The sequence below is a fragment of the Balaenoptera ricei genome, chromosome 14, assembly GCF_028023285.1.
Source record: "Balaenoptera ricei isolate mBalRic1 chromosome 14, mBalRic1.hap2, whole genome shotgun sequence".
Taxonomy (NCBI): Eukaryota; Metazoa; Chordata; class Mammalia; order Artiodactyla; family Balaenopteridae; genus Balaenoptera; species Balaenoptera ricei.
This window is the reverse complement of record NC_082652.1, coordinates 90,357,892-90,379,959: the sequence shown is the minus strand read 5'-3', so window position 1 is coordinate 90,379,959 and position 22,068 is coordinate 90,357,892. Positions and strand designations below refer to the sequence as shown.

The following is a 22,068-nucleotide window of genomic DNA, read 5'->3' as shown; positions in this document are numbered from 1 at the left end:
GAGTGAGAGAGAGCGGAGAGAGAGGCCAATTAGCAAAATACCTAATCTGCTGTGCCATGATGGACACAAGGCACCAGACTATGTAGATAGGACTTTGAAAGAAACAAAGACATTTAGCAGCAGTTAAGAAAAATAGTAAATTAACCCATGGATGATGTCTGAGGTTAAAGAATCAAATTGTTGAACTGTTAATTATTTTAGGAAGTCTTTTGTTAAATGGTGAAGTATCAGGAGACTGGAAAACAAGGACTTCAGTCTGAAGGTTAAAAAGAAAGAGGGGAGAGGCTGAAAATTATAGAGCTGTAAGTCTAACATCTATATTAGGAAATAAATTTGAGATGATACTTATAGATGAGCTTAATAATACATTTGGAGAAGTACAATTTAATAGGAGTGAGTCAGCATGGATTTACCAAAGGCAATCATGTCAGAAAAAATTTCGTTCCTTTTTAAGTTGAAGTAATAATTGGTTTATGTAAGGGAGAACCAATGAGAAACTGTCAGGATTTTCTGAGATTTTTGGACCTTTTCATAAAATGAATTATTGTACAAAATGTCATGACATGTGTCAGGGCACCCAACTAACAAAAGGGGATGAAAGTTAATGGGGTTAAAAATAGAGGGCCAAAGAATTTGGGAAAAGACTGCGTTCTACAAGGCTCTCTATATATCAGAACACTAATGTTTTTAATTAATGATGAAGAAAACCTTTTATATTACGAAATTTGAATATAGCTCTAAATGAGAGGGAATGGCTAAGATACAAAAGGCTATAGCTGTTTTATCTTAACCGTGATAAATTAAGCAAATGGGCTCAGAGGTGGAATATGAAACTTAATCTGCCTAAGTATAAAGTGATGCACTTGGATAGAATTAAGGAATCAGTTAAATATAGTTTAAATGGTACTGAACTGGTTACCACTAGAAAGAAAAAGGATTTGGAATTTTGGTAAGAGTCAAACTTTCACATTCTTATTCTTATAACTGGGTAAGAGAAATGCTATGGAATGAAGTTAAATAATACATGTCATAAAGAATTTAAAAACTGACTATCTTATAGGAGAATAAAAAATTCTAATCTGTGAAGAGGGTTTGATAGATTCATGTGCTATCATCCTGCACAGGCAATAATCTAATGTATATTGTAAATGATTAAGTATTGATATATATAAAGACTAATGAAAATCGTATCAATACAAATATGATAAAAAATATGACAGTAGAAAAATTAAGGAAATTAGGAAAAATACCATCCCATCACTTAATGCTTAATTTCCCCTAATAAGAGAACACCATTTGATTATTACCTTTGGAAAAGGCAGAAACATTTAATACATTTAAAGTCCCAGCTTCTCAGATGAAAATATGGAACAACTAAGCCAACCTCCTAGTCTCCACGCAGCGCTCATCCTGCGGGGAAGTGGCCACTCCACGCCTGGGCCCTCCGGGCGCGTCTGTGCAGGCGCAGGGAGCACAGCTTCAATTTGAGCCGTGGAGGCATAACATCGAGTCTGTCTCTTGGAGTCCATGAGAAAAAACATCTTCTTCGTAGGCACAAGCAGCAGAGCCCTGGCACACCCCCTCCACTCTCTCCTTGGCCCTCTCCATCTCAATCCTCAGGTTATTTTTAAAGTATTCTGAAATATTACCACCCAAGTCCAATTGAAGGTCACCTGTATTGCAAACATAAAGTGTGTGTAATTCTTTCTCAAGGTGTAGTGAATGAACACCAAGCTTATTCATGGATAAGAGAGATGGGAGAAATACAACTGCTAAAACTATGAAGCTCAAATAAAGATCACTTTTGAGATGAAATGGATTTCACGTAATAGAGAACAAGTGTAATGTACAATGACAGAAAAGATTCTGGCCACTTGCAATCTGACATCAGTTTTGCGGGACTAATGTGATCGTATAATCTCATCATATTAGATCTAGAGTGGACCTAAATGAACCTCTTTAGAAGTTTAGGGGTCAAGGGAAACCTGTTCTTTTAAAAAGAGAAGTACCTACAGAAAAGGGTACAACTCAGAGAAGAGCTTGAGGAATTTTCCCCAATTGAACACAACCGAGTCCCAACACCAGGGATAAGAAGGAGAACCAGGGCCGCCTCTCCTCATCCCAGGGACTGCTGGCCCCAAGGGGACACAGACTCTGCTCTCTACACCACAGATTAGTCTTGGCTGCTTTTATATTTAATAAAGAATGAAGTCATACAGAATATACTCCTTTTTGTTTGGCTTAACTCCATCCAGTGATACGATGGTGAGATTTATTCATATTGTTGCTTTAGCTGTAGTTCAATCATTCTCATTGCTGTAGAGTATTCCATTAGGTAAATATGCAACCTTTCTACACTCTACTTGATGGACATCCGAGTAGTTTTGGGTTTTGACTATGATGAGTATATCGATTATCGAGTATAAATAATAAAGTAAAGGACAATTTCAAGTAAAAGATTAAAGTTGTCACTGCAGATAAAAGAAACAAAATGCAGCTATATGCTGTTTATAAGGCAGCTGGTATAGCTATACAATATAAAACACAGAATGATGGCAAGAAGTATTACTACAGAGAAAAAGGAACATTTCATAATTATAAGAGAATTATATATTTTTTCTTTATCTTAGGTGTGTATGTGTATAAAACAAACCTAAAGTTCCAAGTATCCAGTGATTTATCTTTAAAATATGTAAAGCCAAAATTAACAGAAAAACAGACAAATCCATAATCATAGTGGGCAACTTTAACATACCTCTCTTAACATAGCTGATAGAGTTAGCATAAAAAAAAAATCAGTAAGAATACAGACAATCTGAACAATACAGTAAAGAAATGAGGTAAGTGACATATAGTAAACACAGAATACAGCACCAAACAACACCGATATTTCTAGTATGTCTCAAACATTTACCAAAACTCACCATATGCTGGGCATAAAGAAAGTATAAACAGATTCTGAAGGATTAAAATAATTCAGACTATGCTCTGTAAGCACAGGAGATATAAGCTAGAAATCAATTTATATTACTATTTCAGTAGTTAACAAAAAGATAATTAGAAAATCCCCAAATGCCTGGAAATCAAATACTACATTTCTAAATAATCCACTTTTATTTAAAAAAAATAAATGACCACTTGTATCTTGTTTTTCAACAAAAGCTACAACCAAAATTAAAGCTCACATATAGCCTTTAATTCTCAGGAGTATGAAACGGAAAATGATATCAAAGTCATTCTTCTAGTTCCCAACAACAATTGAGAAAGAAGACAATGAATCACCAACGGAAGCCAACAGAGAAGAACACTGGGCAACGATGGATGCTAAGTATTATCACGTCAAACAGTTTACATATTGTACCATCTCGGTTAGATCATACGAAAACTGTGTTGTACGCGTCACTATCCCAGGCTTACAGAGGGGAAGACTGAGACCCACAGAGTTAAAAGAGGGTTTCCAAAGTCATCCGACAGCGGAATGAGAGCTGAAGTCAAAACCTAGCCTGCCCTGAAGGCCATGCACACAGAAACACGGGATGCCACAGTGAGGAGGGGCCTCAGAGATGGCGCGGACCTCACTGCGGGCCCCGGGGAGCACAGCCACAGGAGAACCACTTTCTGCAGAACTGTTTTCCAACAACAAAAAAAATTAAATACCTTATTTTAACATAGACACTTCCAAATATCATCTTAACTAAAATTTAAAATACCCCAAATGACATTATTTACAATCTTTTCTGTTGCTGTTGTTGAACGTTTTCCTTCTCGTGAGACCATTAGATGTTTCATCTACGTGGGAGAGCCAAGTCAGATCCAGAGTGAATCTGTTTATTTGTTCTGGGGTAGTTTAATAAAAGAACTGCTTCATATGCTTCACTGAATTTTCGATTACAGATTTCTCAACACATGAATAGTGTTGATAGCAGAGAAGGCAGCTGATAGTCACCGTCAGGTCTGGGCCATAACCCACTCTGAAGATTTCAGGCCACCTCCTGACCTTGCACAGTACCATCCATGAGGGATTCCTCCACTGTGCTGCCTAATTCCTCTACCGGACAGCATGGAAGCAAGAGCCCGCTTCAGTGTCTCACTTCACACGGAGGAAGGCGCGTTCCACACATTCATGAAGTGATCACAGTTGACTCAGAATTACAAGGTGAAAAAGTCAATCTAAGAACTATGCCGTTTTAAAGTTTTCTCTTAACTGAGCTAAGTTTATCAAAGCAAATCTATTACTGAAGAGCCATCTTGCCTTGCACGGGGTGAATAAACAAGTGACACCCCACAGGCACCACATGGATTCTGTTTGTCAAAATACTGAGGAATGCTACTGTGACTTATATAGAAGAAGGATCCAAAAGAATCATAAAAATACAAACAGAAAACTAGGATCCTATGCACAAGAGCATCACACACATACACAAGGAAACTAGGATAATTTTTCTAAAAAAGATTTTATACAAATGATATCTCAAAACAGAACTCTCAGCATCACTAGGGCAGCAATGGCGTAAGCAAAGAGTCTGTCCTTTCTGTGCAGAACAACAAAAGGAATGTGTTTCTTTGGTCTGCAATTAGCTTCCTCCCCCTTTCTTTGCTGTTTACCTCATTTAAGAGCTAGAGACACCTTATTTTAGGAAAATAACCTACTTTTAATGTCTAATTGGTGCAATGGAAGAGAGAGACAGAATGTGTCAATATTACATCTTGAGAAGCTGAAATAGTGAAACTACCTTGAAAATGGTACTTTGCTGACAACCTACCATCAGTTTAGATCATTCTGCTTGGCCATTTCTTGAAGCACCAGCTTTTAGGCAATATTTCTGACATCTGCATTGTCATGCACTCATATTAGTAAAGAATCCATAGGTACTCATGGCCAGAAGCTATTTCCATTTGACTTTATCTGTTTTTGTGAACTACAGCTGATAAACTGTCTAGTTCAAAACCTTTTCAGTAACAACCTCACCAAAATGCAAAGAATATTGACCCCCGTTTTTCTTTTTCAAAAACAGACGTGGGTACAACAGAGATTACTAAATCAGATGTTTTACCATGACTTTAAAGAGTCGATCTGATGAGTATAAACAGAGAAATTTGAGAGCACATCAGCAGAAAACAAATAATAACCTTACATGCAGTGTCAAATGGATTAGGACTATTATTCTACCTCAAATTACTCAACAAGTTCTGTTTCTTTCACTGTAGACATTACATGAACCAATGTCATTTACATAGTTTGCAAAGGCAGCCTTGCATCTGGGGTGGGATTTCACACAACTTTCAAACACTAGTGTCACTTCGCCAGCATCAGCAACAACACCCACAATCCTTTGCACTGATCATTCTCGGCACGAGAGTACTGTGCTAAGAGCTTCATAGCCAAGATCTTTTTAAATTCTCACAATAACCCTTTAAATAGATCCCACCACATCGATTTACGTACGAGAAATCTAAGGTGATGAGATGAGCCTGCCTGCAACCCACACAGCCAGGACGGGGAGGAGAGTTTACATACAGCTCCAACTACTCCCAAAGCACCTGCCTTAAACATCCCCTGGGTCCCCTGGCATCCCCTGGCATTATTTAAATACAGTCCTGTTTGGGCTACAGTTGGAACTTCCAGCAAATGTCCTGCAGGGGAATACCTCTTCCGACAGGTCCCATACGCACCATCCATCACCCGGCTACTCCGCACGGAAGAACTCCGCACTCAAGGCCCCCTTGTTCACTAAACAAAAGGCTGGGCCCCAGGGGTCAACGTGCTTAACCCTGCAGTTGGTGATGCATCTCTGATCCTTCCACAGCATCTGACGGCCAGTCCAACAAGGCCAGAGTGCTCTCAGCAGCCTCTGCCATCACCAACGTTCCCTGAAACCCGTATGACGGTCCCTCCTAATTTTGGGGACACGTGTGGCACTCTGTTACCCCATGCAGGTTCTCCTGCTCTCCTCAGTCACATTCTTCTCCTTTCCAGGTACTTACTGGAAAACCGTGGTACAAGGGACAGGGCAGGCATAACATTTTAAATCACAAACATTTTTTGAAAAAGATTAAAAACCTTATCAATTAGCCAAAATACGAAGCTCAAACAACTACTACTGTTTCAGCTCAACCGTGTTTTGAGTATTTGCTATTAATAACTCTGCTGTCCTGCAATGATTATTTCGTCATATTTGCTCTTGATGAAATATAATTGAACAGACCTATTTTCATAGTTGAGGGGGATAAGACCAAGTGTTCTTTTTTATAAGTCTTGAAGCAGATACTATCACACATGCTACTACATTTAAATAAATGCTGGTAATGCACAAACAGCCTAGTAACTATTGTGATGAGTGAAGCATTTTATATAATAGTTTTAGTTTCTTACCAGCGTGCAAGTAGGCCAGGTCAGGGTTTTCGATGTCAGGATGCTGTTCTTTCAAGTGGTTCCGAAATTCCACAGGGACGTTGGTTCCATAGTCACACTTGGGGCAGTTGTACATCTTGACTCCTTCATGTTTGCCCGTATGTAGAATGTGTTTGCGGATATTTTCAGCACAGTTTGACCTACCAAGTAAGAAAGAAAAGTAAACAGAATTAAGGTCAAATCAATAACATGAGACCACAGATCATGATGGCAGTGACCACTCATGTAGGCCTCACAGGTGTCAGGTGCTATGTATGCTATAAGTGTTGTGCTCTGTAAGAGTTAACATGAATCCTATGAGGCTGGGAGCTTTTGTAACCTTGGTGCTAATTTCTAGGTTGGCTTTTACCTGAGCGATTCATTTCTATGCAGAACTGGAAACACAAAGTCCCAAGTTCTATGATTTTAATATCAAATTATTCTGGTACCACTTGAGGGCAGTGAAGGAGTTTCCTTAATCCCGAGAACACACCTTGCACCACGGAGTACTGATACAAAGGCAAGCCCCGTCACCTCCACTGAAATTGGAGCACTAAGGGAAAAAAGATGCTTGACTTTTAGACCTGTCAAGTGAGCAGCTTCTAAGTAAGGCTCTGAGATAGTCTGACGATAGAAGAGTAGCTGGAAACAGCCCCTCAGCCCACAGCTGGGCAATGCGCAAAGTCCCAGTGAGGCTGCTGTACTGGTGTAGGTTTGAAGAGGGTGGACTGAATAAATACAACTCAGGGTCTGTGTACTGCCCACCAAACTGTCCCTGAAAATAGGCTCCTCTCCCGCTGCTTTCCTGCAGACGCAGAAATGCAAGGCCTGAAACGGCCAGAACCCCGGGCACAGGGAACTGCTCACGAGGCAAACTGTTCCGCCTGCTCCCAGCCCTCTCAGCACAGGCACCGCGACTGCGCCCCCGACCCCGTCCACACGTGCAGCTGCTTCCCTTCCGTCTCTGTCGTCGTTAGGGTAGTAGTAAAAGGCGCCCAGCCCAGGTTCAAGCAGGTGTGTGTGTGTGTGTGTGTCTGTGTGTGTGTGTGTCTGTGTGTGTGTGTGTCGGGGGTGAGGTGCTCAACCACAAAGAAACGAAGAATCAGATGGCCTCAGATTTCCAACAGAGCGAAATGAAGTGCCCGAAGAAAATCAAGCACTATGTTTATCAGTCTTCCCTGCAGGTACTGCTGAAGGATAAAATCCTGTAGGACGATGTCTGAAGAAAAGGTTCCATGTCCAGAAAAAGTTAGGACATGGTAGGTATTTAGCAAACGCATCTCACGACGCACTGATTCAGATCATGAGGGCTCCACAACGAAGCTTTCTGTGGCTCCGCACGGCCGCAAGACTTCTAAGTGGAATTATGCTTCTGTGTAATACGTAACTGCACCCAGGAACGCACCCTGGGAGCACTGGTGAAGAATACAAAAATGGTTATAACCCCAAATTTTAGAATAGCTATGGTGTCACTCATACGTAGAGGCAGCAAACACCTTCAGAAACGCAAAGACTCGGTAGACATGCTAGCTGTTCACTCAGGACCAGAGGAGGGCGGAGCGGTGTCATCAAGCAAGCAGAGCTCACGGCCGTGGCGCTGGGAACAGTGTCCCACAGGGACGGCCTTTCCTTCCAGCACGTGGAGGAGCTGACCTACAATCACCTTCCTCCTGAATGGTAGCCTACGCTGTGCTGACAGCCCTACAGCTGGACCCGAGACACTCCTTTGGGAAAGCTTCTGCTACTTCCCCCCCATCCCCAGGCAGGGCCTGGCATCAAATGTACACATCGGCTCTATATGGGTAGGAAGATGAAGTCAGATTCCTCTCAGCCTAGACTAGAAAGAAACACACCAGGCCGCTAATGCCCGATGCAGCAATGCCCATTTCTTTTTTTTCCAAACATACTTTAATGATTTACATATTAATGCTTACATATTTTTCAAAAAACTTAAATAACACCAAAGAAGATGGAGGAGGAGGAAGAGGTGCGGGAGGGGGAGGAGCGGGAGGGGGAGGAGGGGGAGGAAGAGAACGGGCGCAGCAGAGATGTTCTCAGCTGTGTGCACTTTGCCTTTGGCAAGGGCTCTGTCAAGCTCTGTGTTGAGTCTCTCTCAGAACTTAGACTAAATCTGCATAAGACAGTTAGTGAACGTACGCATGTACAACTTATCTCTTTCTTGTCACTACTGGATTATCAAATTTGCTTTCTATATAAATTCCCTACTGTTAATTAATAAGCACTGTAATAGGGTAATGATGGGTAAGAACCTCACGTGTTCTGTGTGCCTGCCACTGGCCTGGCTACTTTGACACTGTCCCAGGACCCCGTGGCAGAGACTGTTGAGGGACCATCTCGGAGATGAGTATCAACGGCTACAGGGCTAGAAAAGTGGTTAAGACAGAATCTGAATGTCAATTTTCTGTGCTCAGGGGCAGGGCATTTCAGGCACACCACAGTCCTCCTTCCTTACAGTATTTACGTATCAAAGGTACTGGAACATTCTAAGAAAAGAGTAGGGTTCTAGAGTCTCTTAAATGTATAAATATTCTTGGAATAAATAACAGCTCTGCATCAAGTTGACAGAAGTAACACAGAAAACCATCTGAAGGCAGATGAGACAAATGTCCACTCTGTGCGAGTGAAAAGGAAGAGGACCAGTTGGGGAACTCACTGGGTGAACTGTTCCAAGTCATTCTCTGAGTCAATGGATCTCCCAATCGTTTTCCATGGCATCACAGACACCCCCTAAATTCACCACTGTTTACTGACATCGGGGAGTGAAAACAAAACCTACTACTGTACTTAATTATTACTGTCTATGAGGACTGTTGAGTCTTTGGTGCCACCTATATTATTTCCTTATGGAAAAAGCTAGGCATAAAGAGTCATCAAAGACAATCACTGATCAAGTGAGGAAATTAAAATTACCCAAGTACACACATTTCAGTGTATGATGTCTACTTAAATGGGGGACGATATAAGCAACAAATCCTAACCTTCGGTGAAGGAAGAAAGAGATGACTTTGAAAACTGAATATTTTGTTTTTGAGAAGTGTGTATCTTGGATAAAAATAAAGCAATATCTCTTAGTATGTCAATAGCACGTGGAATCTAATAATCAGGGGACTATTACTGAAGCAAGTGAAAGTGGGGAGGGAGGATTAAAAAGACGAGAGCCTTCTTTTTATTTAAAAATATAGACTAAAAACAAGAAAGAAGTGGTGTGGAACTTGGTATTTCAGGTTAAGGATCGTTTCATACATATATTTTATACCTATTTATTTTTATTTATTATATATATATATATTTATATCTTTTATTTTATGTAAAGAATACATCTGTGTGTATACTTATAATTCTGTTTTATACACACATATAAGAAACATTAAATATATGCAAACAAGAAGAAAAAATAGTCAATGTCTGTCTGCAATAGAAAAGATACATTTCATCTATTTCGTTGGTAATAGCGTATTTGCGTATTATCATAATTTGTCCTGCATCTAATGTCATGCAACATAAAATTTTTTAAAATACTGAGACCAAAAGGAACCTTTCACACCTACAAAATCAAACTATTTCAATCCAAGCCTAAAAAGTAAAAGCTATAACATATTATATCAACATCATTTAAAGCAGAACACCTATAAAGTAGGGGCAAACTGCAATCCCTATACTTGAGACTATCCTAAAACAGGTAGCTGACTATGCAGCAATGTTATAAGATTCAGTGAACAATAAGTAGATTGGGTAACTTTAGCCAAGGAATTCTGAATGACATTGAGCCCCAAAATGATATTCTTCCCCAAAACAGAACTTCCAAGTGGTAATTAGAATGGTAAGTTGAAGAGGGACAAATGAAGAGCAGGTCAGGCAGGAGAAGTAAGGATGGCCTAGGGGCTTCCCTGGCGGTCCAGTGGTTAGGACTCCACGCTTCCACTGCAGGGGGCACAGGTTCGAACCCTGGTCAGGGAACTAAGATCCCACATGCCATGTGGCATGGCCAAAAAACAATAAAATAAAGTAGAAAAGGATGTTCTAAGACATTATTTCAAACAGGGTCTGACCTAGATTGCCAGGAATTAACAGCAGTTAAACCAAGTGGGCATACAATCATTAGGAGTGGGTGACTGAATATGTCTTCAGTTGGACATTGATTTTTAAGGTAGAGAGTGTATTTTTGTCCCATGTTCATAGATTGGAAGACTTAATATTATCAAGATGGCAATACTCCCCAAATTGATGTACAGACTCAGTGCAATCCTATCAAAATCTCAGCTGGATTTCTTATAGAAATTGACATGCTGATCCTAAAATTCACAAGGAAACGCATGCGACCTAGAAAACTCAATACCATCTCACAAAGAACTAAGTTGAGGACTCACACTTTCTGATTTCAAAACTTATGAAGCAACAGTAATCAAGACAGTGTGGGAGGACAAAAAGAACAGATGTAGGAGCTCTTAGCAGGGAAAGTGGGACCACCGTTCCATGGGAAGTTAGATGCCGCAGCGCAGGGCTGCAGGCTCCTTGTGGGGAGCAGGGATCCGTGCCGGACTTGCTGGGCCCGTGAGCGCAAGCACTGGGTTTACGGGGAAGGCCTTCTAAATTATGAGGACGTTTCACATGAAATTGTGAAATAGGACATGCTGAAAATCTTGAGGCAGCTTTACATATACGTACATACATATGTGTATAAATATATAAAGCGTGGGCTAGGCAATTAGCAAAAGGACCAGAGATGTGACCTGACTAATTTTACGGCTTCTTAAAAAATATGTAATAAAGGAAATATTTTATTCAGTTCAAAAGCAGTGCATTTTAAAATAATAAATTAATAAAATAAACCACAAGTGCTTCTAGAATGCCAAAAGATTATGTCAGTACTACACGCTCACTATTAACACAAAAGCATGTTAAATTTATGTTATTTAACCTAATAAGAAGGAAGCTTAAAAAAAAATCCTAGTGAATATTTTTTTCCTCTTTTGATGCATATTATTTCAGTTATTAAAAAATAACGCACCGCTGAAGTTGAAGAAACATACCTTCACATATTTCAAACATCAAACAGTCTAGTGATAGACAGATATAGTAAAGCCTCCTCCCAGCACGGGCCGATCACCCCCACCTCCACCAGGGACCCGGAATCCCTAACTTCTTATCAATCTTTTGGGAGAATTAAGAATGGTTTTTCCAATCCACAAACACACTGTATCTTCTCTTCTCCCCTCTTCTTGTATGTAAATTTCTTGGCATAACACATGTCAGCAGCACCTTCGTCTGCCTAACAACAGAGCGTGGGGATGTTGTTTCCACGTGACTATGTAGGAGCAGAGTGTCCTTCCTGATGCCTCCCTCTACCCTCCCCTACTCCCTCCCTCTGCTCCGCCTCCTTTCCTTCCTCTGTTAATAGCCAGGCAGTATTTCATGGTAAGGACAGAGAGTATTATATTTAACTGACCCTCTACTGATGAACATTTAGGTTGTTTCCAATCATTTGCTAGTATAAACAAGGTTGCAATGAATCATCTTGTGAAACACTTTCCATTTCTCAGGATGCCAAGAAAATCTCAGGATGCCAAGTGGAATTGCTTCCAATGGCAATGGGCATATGCTTTTGTAATTTTGATAAATGCTGCCCAACTGCCCTCCAGAGGAGTTGTAGCAATTTACACTTCCACCAACAATGATCGAGAGAGTCTGTTTCTGCACATTCGTGCCGCTGTAGTGTGTTGTGTTACCAAACTTTCAAATTTTTGCCAACTTGGTGGGTGAAAAATGGTAGCTCACTGGGGTTTCAATTTTTAACCTTTAGAAGTTTTAATCTGCATTTCTCTTGTAACGAATAAAGTTTCTTTGAATATTGAAATGTCATATGGATTTTCTTTTCTCTGTACTGCTTTTCCATATTTTTGATCAGTTTTTTTTCTAAGGGTTGTTAGGCATTCTCTTATACATAAAGGAGGTAGATACTTTATGGCAAAAGTAACAAATATTTCTTCCTTAGTTTCCTTTAGACTTTGCTTACAGCATCTTCTGAAAAGCAGAAGCGTTTTATTCTGTTCATCTTTTGTCCTATGGCTTCCTTACTTGGAGGTCATAAAAGGATTGTCCCAAATTTGGTTCTAGTACTTGAATAGTTTCATTATGTTCCACTAACTATTAGATCCCTTTCAAAATTCTCCTAGAGTGTGGTGTGAACTGTGGATCCAGACTGCTAGCCAGAGCTGTCAAGACAACATCTTAATAGTCTACCTTTCCCCCACTGACTTGAAATGCTACCTTCATCAATATTTTATTTATTTGAAGCTAATTCTGGATTTCCTATCCCAGTCTGCTGGTCTGTCTATGCCTGCGTCCATCTGTTACAATGAACCAAACTGCACAAGGCTCACATCTGGTAGAACTCATCCTTCTGCATTGCTCCTTTTCCTCCCAGGTCACAACTTCCCACCCAAGCCATCAGGTCGTCAATCACAAGACTGTGCTGGTGAGCTGGTGTGGCAAACATCATGAGTTAACTATGGAACCAGACAGAATAAAGTAGTATCACTAAGACACAATCAGGTAATTTCTATGTATTTATTAACATGTACTGGTAATACTGTCTTACCGATAAAGAAAAGGAAATGCAGAGAGAGCGGGCACAGATGTCATGCGCTAACGTGCACACACATCCCAATGAACATTCCTTTCCTAGTTCCCCAAGGGAAGCTATGTACCTGCCTCACCACTCCCAAACTCCTGTGTGAAATTAAAGACTGTCTTGGTCTACTGCTAATAATCTGACAGGTTGTGTATGTAAATGGACATTAAAATCTTCTGAAAGTTCTACTTAAAGAACTGTGTTAGTTTTCTTTAACATTCTCCCTTCCACACTTTCTGACCATGGAGTATTTTGTTGTTGTTGTTGTTGTTTTATGGGAATAATATATGTATCTCATAAGGCTGTCATGAGGGTTAAGGTAAATGATATTACACAAGTTCAGAAAATACAGGAGGTACTCAGTTCGCTTTTGATTACTATTGCTAGTCTTTCTATTAAATGCAGTACAGTTCAACTATTTGGATCATCATTAGCAATTTTCTCACTGTATACGAAAGGCAATTTCAATTCGTTTGAAAAATAGATTCCCCAAACAGTTATATAGTGCATGCATGCATATATGTTTAGAAATGTGATTCCTTTTTCTGCCTGTTCAGAATATACTTTTTGAACTAATACCCTTGAAAAGAATTACTCTGTAGTTAAGTTTGCATTGGAACAAGTGTATTATAGTACATATTTATCTAAAAGTTCAGTTGAAAGAGGCTTCTACTGTATCTTTAAAAGAGTAATCCAAAATGAATAAAGAATAATCCAAAGGAAGTCTTTTTGTAAACTAAATTTAAGAAGTTTTCACATTTTTTTACCAGTAGTATTTAATTATAAATTCACTGAGCAAAAACTGAGTCTAAGAAAGCCTGGGAAATCTCCAAGGGAGAAGAAAATAAAGCTGCGAGTCACTGCAGGTGGCAGGCAGTAACCAATACAGCAGCTCAGGGCTTCTTCCACAATTTATGTAACACAGCCCAGGATACAGTCCTCTGCCACTTATGTTCTCACGAAAGGACCCATAAAGAAAGAGCCTGGTAATTTTAGATTATTAAACAGTTGTGCTGGTTAAATTTAAAATTGGTTAGAGGGTACAAGAATACAGAAGTTCATATTCCTCTGGTTAAAATGGAACATTTTATCAACGATGTTTAGCAAACAGATGAATGTCATTGGGAGTGTTGAACGCAATACATCATCAGGACAAAGAACACAAAGACCAATGTATACAAGGGATAAAGATGTCATTTCAGATCAATGAGGAAATGATGGGTTATACAACAAATGGTGTTCAGTCAATTGCCTATCACGTGGGGAAGAATAAGTTAGACTCTTGTGGTCTTATACCATGCAAAAATAAATGCCATTTGGACTTTAAGATTAACCTAAGGACACTAAATTATAAACGTGCTAGAAGAAAATACCAGAAAATATTTTTATAATCTTGATTTGAAAGAGCTTTCCTGAATAAAATTCAGAACACAAATGCTATAAAAAGATGTAGCAAAAACACTTCATAAAACTTAAAACTGCTATATAGCATAATAGTCATAAATAAAGTTAAAAGACAGGGCAAAGAAATGGACAAAATATATGAAACATATATAAAATGATTAATATACAGACTACAAAATGAGTACCTATGATTAATAAGAAAAAAGATACAAATCTTAAAAACTGGATAAAAAACATAAGCAAGAAATTCCTAACTGGAGATCTACAAATGGTTATGTAAGCATTAAATGACTCTAGTAACCAAGGCAATACCAATTAAAGCCTAAGGTAACAGAAGGGCAAAATTTAAGAAGACTGGTAGCATTAATGAATGGTAAGGGAAACGAATGCCACTGGTAAGTGTCAGTTAGCAAAGGCTTTGGGAAGACGTCTGATGACAGCCTTCAAAAGTAAAATACACACATACTCTTGGACTTAGCAGTTCATTTCTAGAAGTTATCCACAAGGAGAATCATTAAACCATTATTTATGGCTAAACACTAGGGGAGAATGTGAAACTAGATGTTTGCTTACAAAGGAAATGAGCTGTTAATTTACAATGACCCACACTACGGATTTCCATGCTGCTGAGAGGTAAGCGTCACCCTGCAAGCCTGCTTCCCAGAGTAGGAGCTGCTCCCCTACAGAGCTCCATGGAAGCCAACTACATGCTGGTAGAACGCTGGGAGGGCGGGCACAGCCCGATCACAGGAAAAGCAAGGGCACCCCCAGCCGTGAGTGTTCACGTGGTGCCAGAACAAGGCAAGCGACCTGGCAGGCCAGGCCGCACGACTGCTCCCGCACAGCCCTGACCTCACGCCATCCAGGGTGGACTCCCCAAGCCGTGGAGCTGACCAGTCCCATGGTGCCTTTCCCAGTCTGACGCCAGGCACCGCAACGTCCCTGAGTGTGGCTCCAGAGAACCACAGGTGTGACAGGTACAGAGACAGGCTGAGGGGAGGAGTAATGATGACACGCCTGTCTCTGAATCTCCCTCAAGTGCTACGGAGGAAGCCCTGGTGTGTGTGGGTGCAGCTCATCTTTCATCCCTATTTGTTGGACAAAAGCCACTCAACAAAATAAGGTACACCTTATGTACTACCACGGAAAAACTTCCAAGACACACTGTTAGGTTAAAAAAAAAATAAAGCAAGTCCCAGGTAAATACATATAAGAATCCTTTCAGCTTTTGAAAACTATACAATATACTCATATAGATACACAAATGCATTAAATGGGTATTAGAAGAAAGCCTAGCAAACTATTGATGGTAATTATATGTATGGAAAGGTTTCCAAGGCAGAGGGAACTTCTACGTTTGCTCAGTATATTTTTGGATCACTTGGATTATTCATGAGAATATCTTTAAGTTTTACTCATGTAAAGCAAATATAATCAAAACATGCAGTTTAAAAACAACTGGATTGGATAGTATTATACAGAATGTAAATGTCATACACAATACAACAGTATAGCTGACATAAGTTGGTAATAGAAAGGAAAATCAAGTGTAAAGATTCTCATGCTTACATAGACATAATTCAATTTGATGAATCAAGTAAAAGATTTAAGTAAGGTAAGTCAGGTGGTAAAGGTAATCACTTAGAAAACCAAAATGAATACAGTAAAAAAATAGGGGAGAGAGGAGAGGTGTAGCGGTAAACCACGTGCATGAGCTAACTTCCTGATCTATGACAACAACCGGACGCTGCCTATAAACCAAGAAACAGAGAATCAGCAAAGTGTTTAGGTTATCTCTACCAGGGCAAAAATATGAATGATCACAAGTGGTTACGTCAGGAGAGCGGGGCGTGAAGAGGACCTGGAATGGGGCGGGATAGTAAGACTGACTTTTCAAATGATGAAGTTCAAATAGTAAAAATAATATACAATAACAGTAAGTTTTATAGGCATCTAAGTAAAATAGATACTTAAAAATAGCAGTATATTTCATTACTTACAAAATTATCCACAGTTTCTTTTTTTGGATAATTTTGTAAGTAATGAAATACACCATTTCTATAAACTCTAAGGCAAAAAGAATTTATAGAAATCAGAAGTAAGCACAAAACACAATCTTCTGAACATTTTCTGCAATATCAAATTTTAATTGGACAATTTCTGGATCACCCTGTTCTAAATTCTACGAATTTTCTTTTTCTTTTTTCCTAACTGATGGCTAACTATTAAATAGGACAGTTCCTATCAGGTCACTTCTCATTGTTTCCTGCTCGTCATAAATCCCAATTCTTTGAAATCAATCGCTGTGACAATAAAAACTGATGTACATTAATTTTTCTCCCCATTTCTCAGCTATAGTTATGTTAACATTTGTTATGTGATATAAGGGGATGTGCGTCATCTGACGATAACACAGAACAGTGTCTCACAGGAAGAAGGAGCCCGTGAGTTCGCACAGGAGTGGATGAAGACGGTCGCCTGACTGACCGTGCTCCAGCCACTGCTCTCCAGTGGCTGGAAGGATCCAGGTTCTGGGCTCTGCCGCTGTGTCGCTGTCAGGTATTCACAGCCCCGTCCCGAGTGCAGCGACCACTACCACGTGCTCACGGAGAAGCCGCCACACGGCAGCCACAGTGCTGGCCCACGTGACCCATGCGTGGGCTCTGCTCACCCGTACGTCTGAGTGCTGGTCTAAAAGCCACAGGGCAAGGCCAGCCTTTCAGACCCACTGGGAGGTCTTTCAGAACAGAAGTAATTTAAGCCTAATTATCGTTATGATTTCCATGGGAAGTCTATAATTACAAGAAAAGTCTATTTTCGTAGGTATTGATTTATTATTTTCAAAATGAATTTACTCAACAAATATTTATTTAGTGCCTACTACATTAAAAGAAACATAAAAATGAATCATTTTGGTTATATCCTCAAAGAGAATACAATGTGATAGGAGAGATGAGCCATGTACCTCAACAACCATAACAAAAGGCCATGCTGCATAAAATGAAACTTAATTTTGAAACAGGGTTGAAAATTCCACCTGTCTACTTACAGGACTGCCACGCCCCCTTCAGTGACATCTTTAATTGAGAATGGCCTAAAATTATCTTGTTTCCACGCTATTCAAAATGCTTGACTGACTTCAACTGACTTCAAATAACACTGATCAACTGCACACTTGCCTATGGATATGCCACTGCCTTTGATAGGATTTGCACACTGCTCTACCGTTCCTTCTATTCCCAAGAGTATGTAGAACTTCCCCTCTGTTCCGCACCATTCATGTTCCCACATTTACATCCACTTAAATTCCTTCTCTATTCATATCCCTGCTCGTTTTGGTTTCTACAACCAGTAAGAGGAATAAGCTGCTTTGAATTTAACAACCTGTTCCACCTTCCACTCTGCTGGAGAACAATGAGATTCACAAGGAAGAAATAGTAGGAAGCGACAGTAAGCTCTGTCTCTGTTAGAAACCCAAATTATTTCGTTAGCATTTAACGCTTCAAGAATAGTCCCACTCACACAGTTTGTGTGGTTGTAGAACAGGAGATTGATTTAAACACGTGGCCAGACGTGGCTTGTCCTCCATGGCATATGCAGGGAGGAGGGCCACCCGCCAGTGCAAGCCCTACAGAACCCTGACTTCTCCTTGGTTCTTCTTTAGCCCAAAGAGGAAAAGACAGTTACAATTTCATTAACTGTTCACTTCTCAATATACTGAATATATATTCTCAGTCTAGAGGAAGGTAACTTGCTTTGAGAAAAGTGCAACCTAGTAGACTTTCATCTGCCATGAAGACAAGCTATAAGCTTATATAAGTAAGTTTAAGTAATTACCAGATGCCGTATCCTACGTGCTTATGAGAAAATAAATCCCTGTTCTCTCAGGTAAAAGCGCGTAGCAGACATTAATGGTGGCCTATCCTTTAACAAAACAGAAATATTCCAGCATCCAAATTAGTCCAGCACGATGCCTACAGGGCTTCAGGGAAAAGGCCTTGGTGGCCAACGTTTCACATATTTCAGTTACACAAAATTGTATATATAATTTTGTGTAACTGAAATATATATATATATATATATATATATATATATATATATATACACATATATATATTTTTTTTAATCACTGACTTGGAATTCTTTTTTTTAATACCATTGGAATCTTTTTTTTTTTTAATATTCATTTGTTTTCTTTATTTTTTTTTTGGCTGCGTCGGGTCTTTGCTGCAGCGCACAGGCTTCTCTCCAATTGCGGCATGCAGGTTTTCTCTCCCTAGTTGTGGCGCGCGGGCTCCAGGGCGCGTGGGCACACGGGCTTAGTTGTCCCACGGCATGTGGGAGACTAGTTCCCCGACCAGGGATCCAACCCGCGTCCCCTGCACTGGCAGGCAGGCTCTTTACCACTGGACCATCAGGGAGGTCCCTATATATTTTTCTTTACAGCAGGAATCCTGTGAGTCTTTAATATGCTCTTCATTATGCGTCTGAGGAAGGCGGTGCAATACAGCAAGTGTTTCTCAAACTAACGTGACCACAGAAACGTTTTTCAAGGCTGAGCTAACAACGCCGCTTGAAGTTAGTGACTGGTGAAACCAGAACACCAGGTTAGCCGTACACGTCACTCCTCCTCCCACGCGTTTTCTGTGCAGCCGCAGCGAGTGCTGGTGGAGATCCTTTCCGCTGTTATCTTGCCACGCTTTTTATACTGGACCTTTGAAATAAACAGAGTCCCCACTCCAGCTTTTCATTTCTACAAACCTACGTCCTTACAGCACAGAGTGTTAGTCTCTCCTCTTCTGTTAACTAGCTAATTTAGCAAAGTGAAACGCTGTGAAACCAGGAAAGGCCCGTGGACGAGAGGCCTTCCGAAGAAAAGGACCTTTAACAAAGTTCAGGCAAGTGCAGCCTGCCCCTCCTGCTAAGTCCAAGCAGTCACTGGAATCGTAGTTGTAGGGGAGGCTAAGGAGGGCAGAGAGGTGCACAGAGATGCTCACCAGGGCCTGAACTACACGCAGGTGTGCACTTACCGAGCTCTGGCTTGAAATAGCTACAAGTAATACTGCTTTACAATTGAAGATATAAATATATGTACTAGTTTACTGTAGCTTTTCTAGTTGAAAGCTTTTCAAACTTAAGGTTATATAAGTAAAATTTTTACTGACCCAAAAATACATTTCACAACATTTCTGAGAGTCTGGGCCACACTTGATTTTACTTGGGACAATCTTACAATGTCAAAGAGACCAAAAAAAAATTAAAAGGCTGGATTTAAAATACCCACAGCTTCTGCACACATGCGTAAGAGCACACTTCACTGGGGAGGTATGCAGACCTGATCACAATAATTCACTACATGCCCAAAGACTCCCTTGGTCTATTAGGGGCACGGGAGGGGCTGCCATAAAATTTAAAATACTTCTCAAGTGGCTGAAAGGAGAGCGCATCCCTCACACCTGGTGTACTGGAGGAGCCTGGCCAGCAAGCCACCAGGATTAGAGCGAGGAGGTGTGGCAAATAATAAGACAGAAAGTTTATTTTCTGGCCACAGGAAACAGTGAACTTCCCTGTCTTTGAAAGTCTCTTGAAAGGCTCTTTCTCTGGCTCTAAGTTTATTCCTTACAAAGCTCTCTGAGGTAAGTAAGTGGATACTTACAGTAGATTTAAAATGCATACTTCATTTTGTAAAATTGAGGCCTATCAAGGAGCGTTTAAACTTTTTATAATTGTAAAGTTGTGTGATCACTTTTGAAGAAAAACTTAAGAGAATCACTGATTACGAGGGGCCATCGAATTTAACAATCTACGTCCATTTTTACAGAAATGCTCCACGGAATCCATTTAACAGTCATAACTGGTTCATTTCAGCCACTGCACACAATGCTTCCCTTTGTCCCCTGTAAGTCTCTCAAACGTCTTATTTTAAAGGAATATACAGTACTCCCGGAAGACATTTTCCCATTTCTATTCTCTTCGACTCCTGCGAGCCCTTGTTCTGTGTGATAAGGCAATCTCCTCCGGGATCGGAGCTGTGTAGTTTCGCACCACGAGTGACAAGGACTCGACTTGAATAACTGCTGTGCGCAGGTTGTAATTATGTCAGCTGGAGTGTTGAACAAGGGGACTGATTAATGTGCGCCCCGGCCCAGGCGCAGTCCCTATCAAAACCTCCGCGCAGGCCAGCAGTGGGGACGGGTTAAAGCAGAAAGACAAAACATGCTGTATCGTCCATGATGGATGAATTGCTCCAACAGTCTTCAGGCAGATGTTCCAGGACAGTATAATATACAATTACTCTGCCTTATCACTTTCCCAGGGACAATAAAGCTTCCTCCTTCTATAGCTCATGTGAGTGAAGGCAAAATTCGTTTTACTTTTACAGCACCGACTCACTTATCATGGTGCCTTGATTGTGCTTTTACAGCTAAGGCAGACATAGCTTCCAGTTTTAAACTAAAAAAGAAAAAAGAAAACCCTTAAAAATAAAACTGGAGCCTTGTTCTGAATCTCTTTTACATCAGAACCCACAACATTTTAGAAGATTGTTGTGTTAAAAATGGATGCAAGGAAGGTAATATGGGTGTGTGCGTGTGTAGTTAAAAACAAGTACACATAACAAGAGGTAGGATTTGGATTCTGTAATCATTACATTCATAACGTCATTTTCACAGGCCATACAGAAATCATTAATTGGAAGGAACATGTAATTAATTTATATATATATATATATATATATATATATATATATATATATATATATATATATGCTGATATCGTCCATATATTTCCCAGGCACATAGCTCCTTGAGTCTGAGGGTACATTTCCAATGACACACTTATTCACTGCCATTCCTAGGTGGCGTCTTTGAGAGCCTTCTTCCTTAAGACAGCTGTGTTAGCAGAGAGAGAAAGGAAGCTGCCCCAACTATTTCAATAACACCTTGCAGCCAATGCTAAAATGAACCTACCTCAGGGGCGCTGTGGTGAGTATTTCTACTACCTTTATTTGAACTCATGGAAATGGTGCCAAAAATTTGTTACGAGATGTACAGAACTATCTCAATTTGCAAAGGGAAATGTGCTTTTCATTTTTAAAGTTGAGAAACAAGCTAAAACCAAAATCTGAGAGGCAGCCATACCGTCTTGTGGTAACCATAATTTATAATGAAACAAAGCAGCAAAAATTCCAAGAGAATCAAAGGAAATCCATACAAAATGCTAGTGAATGCAAAAGAAAAGCATACATCAACCTGTGGGGCAATATATATGACTTATTTCCACTTTTTAGTGGTTTAGTACAACTGACACCAACACTCAGCAGTTATAATATACCTTAAGTCATGAAAACAAATCATGTACCCTACCTCACCCTAAGGAGTGATATATTTGCTTTCTCTTTCCATACTATACACACACGAACTCCAATACCCACATGGTCCTTATTATTAACGTTTCTCTTGGTAGGACCATTCCAGTAGAGTATACGTTTCTAGAAATATGGCAATTTGAAGAAGGCAGGGGTCAATCTAAAACAGTGAAATAGAAGTTTTAGTACAAATGGACATAAGAAGTATAATTAAAGCTGTGATTGGTAAAAGAGTTATACCATACCTGTAATTAT

At 40.0% G+C, this 22,068-nt stretch overlaps 1 protein-coding gene across 2 annotated transcripts in view; it reads right to left on the bottom strand.

Moving 5' to 3' along the window:
- ZNF407 (zinc finger protein 407) overlaps positions 1–22,068 on the bottom strand; it is a 417,005-nt gene that overhangs the window by 138,162 nt on the left and 256,775 nt on the right. For both annotated transcript variants that reach the window (XR_009497175.1, XM_059893843.1), the window contains one exon: positions 6,374–6,552. Coding sequence is in view for 1 of the 2 variants with exons in the window: in XM_059893843.1 (XP_059749826.1) it covers positions 6,374–6,552 (179 nt within the window). In the remaining variant the exon portion in view is untranslated. The remainder of the gene's footprint in view (positions 1–6,373; positions 6,553–22,068) is intronic.